The sequence below is a fragment of the Macrosteles quadrilineatus genome, unplaced genomic scaffold (assembly GCF_028750875.1).
Source record: "Macrosteles quadrilineatus isolate MER2022 unplaced genomic scaffold, UCM_ALF_1.0 Scaffold_1__1_contigs__length_201487025, whole genome shotgun sequence".
NCBI lineage: Eukaryota > Metazoa > Arthropoda > Insecta > Hemiptera > Cicadellidae > Macrosteles > Macrosteles quadrilineatus.
Genome location: NW_026542594.1, coordinates 94,773,437 through 94,786,111, shown reverse-complemented (window position 1 = coordinate 94,786,111; position 12,675 = coordinate 94,773,437). Strand labels below are relative to the sequence as shown.

The 12,675-nt window shown below is 40.4% G+C and overlaps 1 protein-coding gene across 1 annotated transcript; it reads right to left on the bottom strand.

Moving 5' to 3' along the window:
• Nucleotides 1-7,444: 7,444 nt before the first annotated feature.
• LOC128999036 (uncharacterized) lies at nucleotides 7,445-10,384 on the bottom strand. The gene has a single exon (XM_054425396.1). The coding sequence runs from the start codon at nucleotides 10,382-10,384 to the stop codon at nucleotides 7,445-7,447; it is 2,940 nt and encodes a 979-aa protein (XP_054281371.1).
• Between the last annotated feature and the right edge of the window lie 2,291 nt (nucleotides 10,385-12,675).

Below are 12,675 nucleotides of genomic sequence, written 5' to 3'. Positions count from 1 at the left end.
TTTAATATAGACCTTATGGGGATAAATTCAACCCTTGCCTCATCACTCTAGGGCAAAAATAATATTTTTTTTTTTTTCTTACAGTGATTTCCTAGAAATTGTTTACAGTTGTCTAATGATGTTTCTTGAAATGTCATAACTGAATCCAGTTTCAGAGACCACGACTATGTATGCTGTTGTTCCGGCATCGGCTTGCGCGGTCGCGATAGCATTTACGAAATCTAACTCAATCTGGATGTCACTTCTCGAGCGATCTGTGCTCATTGGGTGGAGATGAGTGTCTATCACCAACAGTGGATAATCATTCTTGAACTCTGAAGGAGATACAAAGACATTGGTGTCTCCAAAGTTCACCTGACGATATCTGACCAACTGTTCGTATAACAGTCTCCATTTGCCTTCAGTGATATGTATGTTCTGCATTTTTGAGGATAACGTTCTCCGTTTATTTTCACTGTGACATTTTTTATGTTGCAACTATCAAAACGAGAGGGAATTTTCTTCTGATCATTCCAACGGCTAGTTTGCAACCCCACAATGACAAATTTCGGGTTGTATACATTTCTATAAACGTTTGTGATATCGAAGTTGAACGAGGCCCCGAAAACACCTTTTTTCTCAATACACTGCCACTGGTAATAGTTGTATACCAATTTACTATGATCACTCAAACGGGTCAACCCATCGATCAATTGAATCTTGCTGGTGGCCGTATACTCGACTAATGGAACTCGAAGAATGAAAGATTTGATTTCGACTTTTCCGTCCTCTGGTATCGTATCTGTTGCGGCTGATCCTTTCCAAACGAATAGTGCATCGTTATCTTCAGCACGGGTGAATATGACTTCGAATCCGCCTTTGTACATAGGATACCGTAGATGATCGAAGAAGCCGAGACCGAGGTGTGCAAGGGTACCGATTACTTCGAAGTTGCCTCCACCAGTGAACGTGGATACGAAACCACAGTTTGCTAAAGAGTTCTTGTTCGAACTGGAATAGTTGAGGATTCCCTTGACCGTGCTTGTGACACCAGGATAGTCGACAGTGTCGATTGTGGTGTTGTGTTTCTTGAGTTCAATTCGAGTAAACAGAAACGGTACGAAATTGTCGATGAGTTTAATGTTTGTTTTATCGGCATAAGCAGCCCCGTCAGATTTCTTGACGACTTTACCACAAATGTGAAATTGTATTCCTAAATCGTAAAACGTGTCACCGTGATCGAGTTTAAAAACCGTGTAATTATTTGGAGTGTTGAAATTGAGTTCAGACACCGGCATGACAGAGCGGTATTCGCTCTTCACCACACCGCTTGAAAACTGATTGTATGTAGCATCCATTTGTGTTGATTACTTAATAAAGGTCGAAAAAAATATACTATGTTAACATTACGATTTTACTCTTTAGACCTCATGCTCAGTAGTGAACTCAAGAGCCGTGTATTAAATCCGTGATTATGTTCGTGTTCTTCGAGGAATTCCTTGGACACGTTTTGATACTTTATGATGTAGTACCAATCTATGTTGCCAGCAAAATCGTGTATGAATGATTCAGACAGTGTTTGATATTTGCTGACCACATACCAGCACTCGTTAAAGTTGATAACCATTTCCCGGAGGAAGCTCTCATCGAACTTTGTCTTTTTCAGTACGGCATACCAGTTTACACGATGGAAATACGTGCGTAACATGTCGATGCTGAAATCGTAGTTTTCGGATAGGAGACCCCAGTCGAGCTCCTTAGCGTACTTCATAACGAACTCGTCTGTGAGAACGCCGTTGGGTGCTTTCGCTTCCCGAGAAAGAATCGTCCATGCGTTTTCCATGTTGTACTCTTTCTCTCACTTATCCACTCACTTATCCATCATACAGACGTTCCTAGCCCGAGACCGAGTTTGCGCTTCATCCACATTGCACCAGTCGTACCGAGTGCGACAGCGCGTTCGTTTAGATCGGCGTCAGAAGACGTGACCCTATTCCAAGCAGCGTCTTGCAATTTCTTATCTGCCACCCATCGGTCTTCGGCAAGCCTATGATCCCGATACCATATGTCATGTTTCTTGCACGCCTCGTCTAAGGGGTTGACTCCTTTGTCACCACGAGCCAGGCGATCAGATAGCTTCGTACCAGGTCCGCAATAATTGTACGTATCAAAATTCCAACTACGTGGAGCGTGTAGCTCAAACGGTAAACTGTTGATTAAGTTGTTCAACAACCCCGATCCTTGAATAGCGTGTTCAGGTAACGCTGACAGACAGCGTATGAAATACTTCAATCCGTTTGGTCGTTCGATTAGCTCCTGCATGCGGTCGTATATGAATTTCACGACTGACAGTTTCTCGTTGTGAAAGTTATTGTTTCCAGCAGCCTCCTCAGCATGTATGAAATTGAGCCGACTGATCAGTTCGTTTAAATCCTTTATGTACCGATATTCGATTGGTGTTTTGTCATTGTACCGTTTCAACCCAGACCCAACTGTCTCTGTGGGTGTTGATGTAGTTGGGGTTGCGGATTTATTCATCTCATCCCAAATGGGTTTGATCATCTGTTTCCACTTTTGACCCTGACTTGATTTCGGTCGTCTAGTCGAGGGATCGTTCTTTTGATACAACGAGTTGGATGTCAACAGAATTTCCTTGTATGAATTCCAATCGTCAGATGTGTACTCATCAGACTTAACAAAACCTTTATTCGTCATGAGTTTCCAAAGACCTTCACTGCCGACAAAACTTTTACCTGACATCACTATATAATCGTAATTAAAGGTGATTGGTTCTGATCCAATTTTCAAACGTTCACTCGTCACATCATAATAAATACCAAACTGTGAATCACTTGCACGAGGTAAGTATCTCGCACCAACACTGCCCAAATTGATTACATTTGAGTCCACCAACTGTCTGATTGATTTGTTCTGAACGTTTTCAGTTTCCACTTCATCTTCGTTATCGAAGGGAATTTGTTTACGATCTGGTGTACTGTATACTCTTGGTCTAAAGCGAGCAACCATTTGATTGTATTTTTGCTTTTTCAACCACTCCTTTGTCTTTTGTTCTAATAGATCATCTTTTTTTTTCTCTTTTATTGCATCGGTAATGGTTTGATATTTCTTTTCCCTTTCTCGTTGTTCCTCTCTTTCTAAAATGTGTACGTTAGCAAATTGTTGTTGAAGTCTATCTTTTACATTTTCTAGTTGCTTTGCCTTGGTGACAGTCAACGGTTGTTTTTGGACATCTCTTGTAATGATTGTGGTGGATGGACTTTTTGTTGGAGACGATACAACTGATATCTCTTTAAGTTTTGTTCACGTTGTTTTTGCTCTTCCAATTCAGCGTCATGAAACTTTTTCATCAGGTTACTCTCGATAGCTTCAAGTCGCTTAGCAGCTTTTGCATCCATCATAACCTGTGTTCACTTATATTATACAACGTCAGAAAAAACGACATATAACGTTTCTAGTCTAAAATTGATATATTGTCGAAAAAAACGTGATATAACGTTTCTAGTATAAAAACGACATATCCATCAAAAAACGATATTTCATTCAAAAAACGTGATATAACGTTTCTAGTATAAAAACGACATTTCAATCAAAAAACGTGATATATCGTTTCTAGCTTAAGATGTGACATTTCACTTTGAGGTTGTAAATATAGTTTTCTTCAGCATGCATTTATATTTTCCAGAGTGTGCTTTTTTAGTGGTATTGATGGTTACAAATCCATGTTGTTCCTGCCAACACCGACGACAGAGCTTTTCAAACTCAGATAACGACATATCGGAACCGACAAAATCCTCATGAATACGTGTCAAGTAATGCTTGTTCTGTTGAAACACACACAGCAGATTTAGGTTGTTACGGATTACTTGCATATCAACACGACCATAGCTCTGACTCAGGTATATACATGATATATTTTTGTGACGACCTCTGATGTAATAGTCTTTGATTTTTGATTGCTCATCAAGTAAACAGTCATCAAACACATCCAATGAATTTGGTTTGCATTCATCCAATGGAACCAAGTCGGAACAATCAGAGAAGAAGAACGCTATTTTGCAACCGAGGTTTTTCTGAACTCTTTCATAGTGCTTTTTTAAATCAAGATAGGCTGGTTGTTCTATTGATCGACTGAACACGTAGAGTTGTTTAAAAGCTATACCATCTTTGTTGTATATGAGGTTAAGCAGTAAATTGGTTTTTCCACATCCTGATGGACCAACGATCAAGCAACGAAGTGGTTTTGGGAAAACGCCATCTTCCGCCCTTTCACCATCCCTACAGTAGACGTTTATTTCCATTGTCTTTACTTATAACGCCACTTTGTCTTCATAGGAAACTCCTCGAGAGCCTAATGTCTCACCCTGTTGATTTAAACAGCAAGTGTGTTTGCGTCAGTCGTACTGATCATAGTCTCGACTCTGTGTAGACGTTTAGATAGCTCTGAGAATTCAACTCCGTTAATGGCGTCATATGCACTGTTGCTGCGACTGATGCCACAGATCTTTCTACCTCCTTTGATCTGAATACAGTCTTTTGTGACTTCAAGACCTTTTAAAATACCATCAACTTTATCATTTACTTCTTCGAGCTGTTCTTTAACAACCACATCAGCCTTATCTATAGCTTTTGCAGCTTTTACTATCCTTTTGTTCTTGGCATTAATATAATGTTTCTCGAACCCGACTTGTTTGTTTATAATGGAGGCCAGATCCTTTTTTACCTTTTCAAATATGTTATCTACCTGAGAAATAAATTCTTTTTTCATGTTACTGATCTTTGAATCTGTATCGTGCTTGTAAGTGAATTCCAACGATGAAAGTTTTTCATTTAACTTATCTGTTGAAATGCTATTTTCGTTAGTACTGCTGTCAGCCAGTTCTTCTCCGAACCGATTGAATTTAAATATAGACATCATGATGCTCTTATAATGATACCAAGTCCAAGTACACCAGGTTTTCAACATTACTATTGAGTATCAGGTTGTTATCTTGATCAAGTATGTTGACTGTTATGCAGAGAACTGTCCTCAACCCAGGTTTCAAATCAACATATAACCTTTCCTTTGGTTGTTCAGATATCTTATACCCATGTGGAACTTGAGGGAAGAACGTGTATAGCAGTTCAGTTTCCGCATGTTTGTGATCATGTGTGTCGTGGTTGATGAGACTGTTGTGCACTATATTGCAGTGTATCTCAATGGTATCTACTGCCCTCAACTTTGGAGGTCTTGTTCCTGTCACTGTTTGGTTCTCAATATGGTATGAGCTACTGTCAGCTCTCTTCTGTTTTTCTTTTGTTGGAGGATCAAAACCAAACAACTTGCAGCACGCTGGATCCATATAGAACTTCAATGGCGAATACACAGAAAGAAAATCGCCATTTTTACTCAGTCTAAATTTAATAGGATCAACGTTTAGATTCAAGGATTTTATGTAGTCCTTTGCAGTAGCTTCCATAGACTCGATCGTCCAGTAACCTCTTGAAAAAATAGCGGCATGGTACACTTATAATTTGCTCCACCAAGATTGCCACGAGTATTTGTCATCTCTTAAAGTGTTTATGATCGTGTTCCAATTTGTATCATCGTTTGAACATCGCTTCAAAACTTCAAGGCAGAGATGACCACAAATAGGAGGGTCTTCAAACTCCTGTACTCGCATATCATTATAAAGCAAATCACGCTCGCCTAAATACTTCACAAGTTCAATTGGTGGTGGAGCGTTGCCAAATGAATCGAAATACAGCTTTCTACCATTATGCATTTTGATATAACAGGTCCAGTGTGTACCATTCGAGTCCAAGTCACCGAGATTCAAAATACCACATTCCATTTCCCATGGGGATTCTGGCAAAACTTCACGCATGAAAACACCTCGAAATCCTTTCAATCCCAACACTTTGGCCCATCGTTCGAGGTCACCAAGCGTTAAGGGGCTTATCCGTTTTTTTGTAATAGTAAAGCATCCAATTTCCTGTTGATACATCTTTTCAAACCAGCGCCCTTAGGATCCTTGTATATTATCGTGTCCAACTCATTGTCAATCAAATGCTTCAACCATGGAATAAACCTTTCCTTCAGCATCGGTGCTAGGTGTCTTCTGAAAACAGGTGAGATGAAACGTTTTCCACCAGGAACGGCACCCTCCACAAATTCCAACACTTCTTTCAGGAGGCCTCCCTGTTTATTTTTCAATAGCTGGTCATAGCTGAGGTTCAGCCGAATGCCTGTTTGGTTTCGTCTCGCTTTCTCAATAGCCTTATGCTGGACACTGTCTAACAGGATATGGTCCGTTCCACTATGACCTATGTCGTCACTCGTCAGTCCAATTATAGCACTTCTCCGTTTCTTATAGGCAATACGAAGCTTACGTTTCTGCCCTTCAGACAGACGAATGGTGTGCCTGTGCAATTCACTCATGTTGTGCTTATATCACTATAAGTACTCTTATTATAAACTCGAAATGGTATACGTATTTTATTGTGCCAAGTGTAAAAGGAAAACCGCTTCGGCTGATGTGGAACGTATCAAGACGGTTAACAACAAGTGGCGGTTCAGAGGCCGATGTGTCGAGTGCTTACGCGAGAAGAGCACATTCACAAAAGCACTTGTACCGGGAATCACTGATGTCAAATTTGAAGAGGCACGAGAGCTACATCGACCAGTAACAAAAAAGTTTCCAAAACGTAAAATCGTCACTCTCTACATAGACGACCTGTGGGCAGCTGACTTGGTTATAATGGACAAGTTCTTCCGGGAAAACGATGGATATAAATATATGCTAAATGTGATTGATACATTTTCCAAGTACGCATGGTCTGAACCATTACTCAGGAAGAGCGGTATCGAAGTGACAAACGCGTTTGAAGCCATCATACGAAGAGCTAAGGGCAATGGTCACAAAGCACCTAACCTATTACACACTGATAAGGGTAGAGAGTTCGTCAACAAGGATTTTAAATGTCTTCTCGCCAAACATGATATAAAGATGTATCATACTGAGAATGAAGAAAAGAGCTCCATAGTTGAAAGGTTCAATCGCACACTCAATGAACGAATGAAAGTGCATTTTGAAGCTAGGGGTTCATTTCGTTGGATAGACATACTGCAGGGTCTGTTGAGTAAGTACAACACAAGTGTACACTCCACCATTCGCATGAGGCCGGTCAATGTGACTGTGAAAGTCGAGCCAGAAATTCGTAGCTTGTACCTCGATCAATTTCGATCAGTTAAACGTCCACGAACTAAACTGAGAGTTGGCGATCGAGTGAGAATAGTAGCAAAGAAAGATACGTTTGCCAACAAGTACGCTCGAGACTGGCGAACAGAGATTTTCACAATATCTCACATTCAGTCTACAGCACCGGTAACATACAGAATCATCAATGGTGAAGGAGAAGAGATCCTGGGTTCGTTTTATCAAAAGGAATTGCAAAAGAGTAATTTCTAATGGTTTATTGAATAGTGACCCCAGGGGAGGGAATGGATTCCATAATCTAAAATGTATCGTTTATCATCTTGGTTGGACAACACCACTTTATTGAGTGCTATGGTATACAGGTCGTGACTGAAACTTCTAATCATATTTATGGTTTTAGTGGTTTCCAAACCATCAAACAAACATTTTTTGTAGTCGTCAAATGTTATTTCCTTCTCGGTGACTGACTTTTTGACTCCTTTTGACTTTTTGCATACACTACCATCCTCGACTTCATGAGCATACATCTTAGATCTTAGAGCAATCTGTTCTCGCATAATCCTCCCACTCAGCTCATCTTTCATTTTACCAAGGACCTTCTTGTTGACTCTAGGCATCCCATACGGGTTGTTCTCAGGGTAGTCACTTGTATCAAAGTAATCTATCATGGTTTTCACATCCTGGTAAAAATCAGAGGTGGCAATGGCATATTTCAAAGAATCAGTGTCTGTATACTGCAATCGTGCTTTGTCACCGTACTTCGATTTAATCACATTATAGTGAAAATCGTAAATTAGTGTCTTTGAAACATCCAATACGCTCATACCAACATATATGGGTTTATTGAACAGGAGTTTTGTCCTTTTCATGTGCACAGCAGAGAGGGTTTCAGCAAATATTGTACGATCCTTGAATGTAGGTTGAGCAATCCATTTTACAATTTGTTTTTCCTTTGTCGCCAATCGCACATCCACTCTGTTACGTATGTTCTCCATTGTCTTCCCAAACACACCATTATTCATCAGTTTGTAAAACTCCTTTTCGAAATCGTTCTTTGCCTGAGTTCTCAGTTTTGTATTCAGGTCAATATAAGTAGCTATCCAGTTTGATTGCTTAAAGGAAATGACTCTATGGATCTTCTTCAGTTTCAATCCAAGCTTGAGGTACAGCTTGAGATTCCTATAGTGAACCACGTACTTCTCTTTGTCATAAAGTGTTGTCAACAGTTTAACCTCTTTTCCTCCTAGTGGTACTCTCTGCTCTGGGGCAAGAGGAAGATCGGAATGCAAGTCGTGGGTATCTTTAGGATATTCCAAATCCACTTCAAGTATATACCCTGTATCGGCATCGTCAGGGATTTCGGTGACATCGATGTTTGTATCACACCATTTGAAATCTCCGTACGGCATGTGTTGAACCATTGCCCACCCATATAGGTTATTTGCATCTAAGTATACCAGATACTCAGTTGGTTTGCTCGAATCGTAATCCTTCATGTAGGGGTTATTGGCTTTAGCATGGCGATTAGAGCTTTGCGATACACCACCTCTAATTCCCTTCTCAATCATAAGTAGCATATCGTAATCTGAAATAAGTTCCAGTTCAACGTTTGTCGTTTTTAGCATAGCACTCCAAGCCAGACCAGGTGTTGTGAAAAACCATGCAGGATCTAGTTTGTACGTTGACATACACACATTTCGGAAGTTCTCCATAACGTCAGCTAGTAGGAGGACATCTGATTTGTTGTACATCAATGTGTACTCTTTCATATCCTTCATTTTAAATGAATCCCACACTCTTTTAGCATGTTCATAATCTTTAGGGTCAACATCTGTTTTAGTGAGTATGTTGTAGAATTCTTCCTGCTTAGGTAGATGAGTTAGCTCATATTTGTCCTCACTGTCCATGTAATCATATGGGTAAATACCTTTTCTCAAAACCAGGTTCAACTCGGATTCATTGAAGTATTTAGCAGTGTGTGTAAACTGATCTTTCTGAAGATTTTTGGTGAGTGCATCAAGGCTACTGGACATAAACTTGAACGAATCCAAGAACCTCAGTTCGATCATGTTCTGCCTTTTAACTGTGTATGATATGTAACGTTCTTCATTGTTTGGGATCACCTCTATTTCTTCATCATTCATACCCAGCATTTTAATAAACAAATGTGTGTCGTAGCCCGAGAGGTTGTGAATGAAGACAGGAATAAACTTGGGTTTCCTGTACAGAATGTTGCATTTGTTGTGTGCAACTCCTCTGAATTGCCCTGTCAAATGGTCATGATCAAGGACCCTATCATCTTCTAAAGGTTTTTCACAAATATGGCATGTTGTTGAGTTTGATATAATACGCTGATCATCTACCGTTAAATCCATAGGTTTGATAGCCTCACTAGAATACAACTGTCTTATTTTTTCAGACTCCATCTCAAGTTGTTCCACAAAGACCCTTCCAGCATCTGCACCAAAATATGTGACAGGAGGTTTATAGTCTTCTTTGGAAACGATGTAATATGCAAAACTCATAGCCAAGTGTTTTTGGTAGCTTTGTGTTTGTTCAGTTTTGATGGTTCTGTTAGACTCAAGAAGACATTCAAAGTCTGCATACACCACGAACGGGACTCGCATTGACTTGTTGAAATCATTAAACTTGATGACCGTCCCTTCTTCTGGAAGATTTATTTTTATACTTTCATGTCTGCTGCAATCCTCTCTATGTCTGTCCAAACCTTCTTTTGATCCAAAGTGTAACAGACAACGTTTACACAACCATAACATATGATCATGTTTTGATATCTGTGATTGTACAAGTCTAGATAGATTCTTTATGTAACAATAATGGTTTGTGTCTGCAGACTTCAAGTAGAGCAGGTCTACGTGTCTTTCCATCTCCTCGTTAGTGATTCTGAGAGGAACAACTGAATTTTCAATTCCGTGGAGAGTGTAAACATTGACAGAGATATTGGCACGTTTTTCGAACTTTGTAATGTCATCTAATTTCATGGGAAACTCAATGTCTTTGAAAACATCATCAATTTCATGTTCATAAGCTCTATACATACTCACTCTATTAACATTATCCTTCGCGGGGTGTAAAGCTGCAAGGATAGACCACAGGAAACATTTCTGATCATTATTATTTATGTTTATCACTGCTTTCTTGGATTCTATCTTCTTCGGAAGTTTCATGTAACTAGAGCCCTTAAGAGGTGTGTATTTATTTATTCTGATTTCCAAATCAATGACCTTCATCAAAGTCCAATTAGAGCCAGTTGCTTGGAAGTCTTCAATCTCTCAAGTATCTTTGCCTTTGCATCATTGTAATATTCAGAGATGTCTGTTGTTGGATACACAATTTTATTAGTAGTCTTAAAATTCATTAGTTGTTTTATTTTCTTGTCTTGAGCTACTCTCTGAAATTCAGCATGAAAGACAAAGTTGACTTTTATATTGCTTTCCACGACCATTTCTTCAATTTTTTCTTCAACCAAATCTGTGCACATATTCAAAAACAAAGTTGGATCCTTGACATTAGTCTTGTTGTCGATAACAAAAGTTCTAAGTCTTGACTTGAATGCTGTCTCAATTTGTCTTACCTCCAATGATCCACTGTCATCATCACTTGCGTCTGAATTATCTTCTGGTGTCTGATCAGCATCACCATTAGTATCATGCTCTACACCAACTTCCGGTGTTGGGGGGAGTGGGCTAATTGGAGATGGTGGGGGAGCAACCAAATCAATCGAACTTTCAGACGTTTCCCCAAGGGTTAGTCCAGGAGGATTGCTCCCAAAGGTAAATGGTGATAGTGGATTATATGATGGGCTGTCAGGAATATGGAGTGGAGATCGATAAACAGGACTGCTTGGTATATTCAGCTCTGAAGGAGAAAGAATAATGAGCTTAAGAGAAGGTCTTCGGGGTTTCTTCACAACAGAGTGTGGTTCATCAATCATTCCAAAATCAAAATCCTCAATAGCTTCTGCAAACTGTTCGTCTGTCACAAAATCAGTGTATTTTAGAATGTCATCCAATGCATCAATGAGATTTTGATGTGTAATTTCCTCCACAACATTTGGAACATCAGCTGATGTCGATGGGAGTGGGCTCTGAGGGGTCGTACGAAGGAATTTGTCAGGTCTCTGCGGTCTTGTAGGTTTTCTCACCATAGCATTCAGATCAACATTGTCCATAATCGGGTGTGCTACACTCCTTTTAATCTTCGGATATCTCTTGACCAATCGCCTAATATCCAAACTAGAATTTTGAGGCTTTTCAGGACGAAGATGGTGTTTGGAATGCTGAGACCATTCTGACACTTTTACAGGTTTGATACAAATCCTACACACCTCCACATCGGTTGAACCAGCTCGAGGATACACATATTGTTTCACGGGTTCACCACTCGTGGAAGGTACAGCATGTTGATTGTTTATAGGTGGAGCAATCGATACAACATTTCTGGAGCTCACACCTGCCATATTTTGAGTTTGTCCCAGCATGCTAATATGACGATCCGACAGTTTATGATGCTTCCATTGAACCGGTAGCATAGACACTCCACATAGCAAACATGTCTTCATTTTTGGGGTAGTGCTTTCGCGAACATCCACAGGTGGACGGCATCGTTTTGATTTCTGATGTCGGGCCAAGTTCGAAGTAGTAACAAGCTTACCACAAGTATCACACTCAATCTTAGACAGACGTCGGGGTTCTGTGACAACGTCAGGTACCAAAGCCGGCTCACCAGCTTGTGTTGCAGCTAGACATTTCTTTGACTTTTGATGTCGTTTAAGATTTGCAACAGACACACTATCACCACATCGGTCACAAGCTACCTTCACACTGTAACGTGAACTCTTCTCTTGAGGAGTAGCTTGAACAACCACCATATCAGCTCTTGTCTCTTGTGCGCTTGCGGCGTTAGAGCATTTCTTGGTTTTCTTGTGTCTTCCTAAGTAGGGCTTCGATACACGTACACCGCAGATTGGACACTGCACCTTAGTGTCAACGGGTAAGCTAGAACCGACTATCGGAGAAACGTCGGAACCGGCTTCCTCGTCGGTGAGCTCAAACGATCTCACGTCGTCATCCGAATCGACAGGCAGAGGTGACACGGTGATAACCATGCTTTCCGGGGTTGCGGTGAAAACCACGCTTTCAGGTGTCGCGGTGAAAACCACGCTTTCTGGGGTCGCAGTGAAAACTGCGTTTTCTGAAGAGGCGTTGGAAAACGAAGTATTGCTGTCCATGGACTGGCACGCTTCCAAATACACATCATCCATTTTCACGGGCGAGTGTTGTCCTATATAGAGTCTGGGCATACACAAAAAAGGGATGAGAAGCAGCAGTGCTTTTTCAATACACGTTCTCTTATAATACTGGAAGAAGCAACCTAGGGCATGAAGAGGACTAGCCTCTTCGCTAACGACAGCCAGGGTGTGGGGAGGTATTCCCATAAGAGCCCATATAAACTCCGG

Excerpts from the sequence above, each read along its gene's own strand:
- LOC128999036 (XM_054425396.1), bottom strand. The coding sequence starts at position 10,384 with ATGAAACTTCCGAAGAAGATAGAATCCAAGAAAGCAGTGATAAACATA.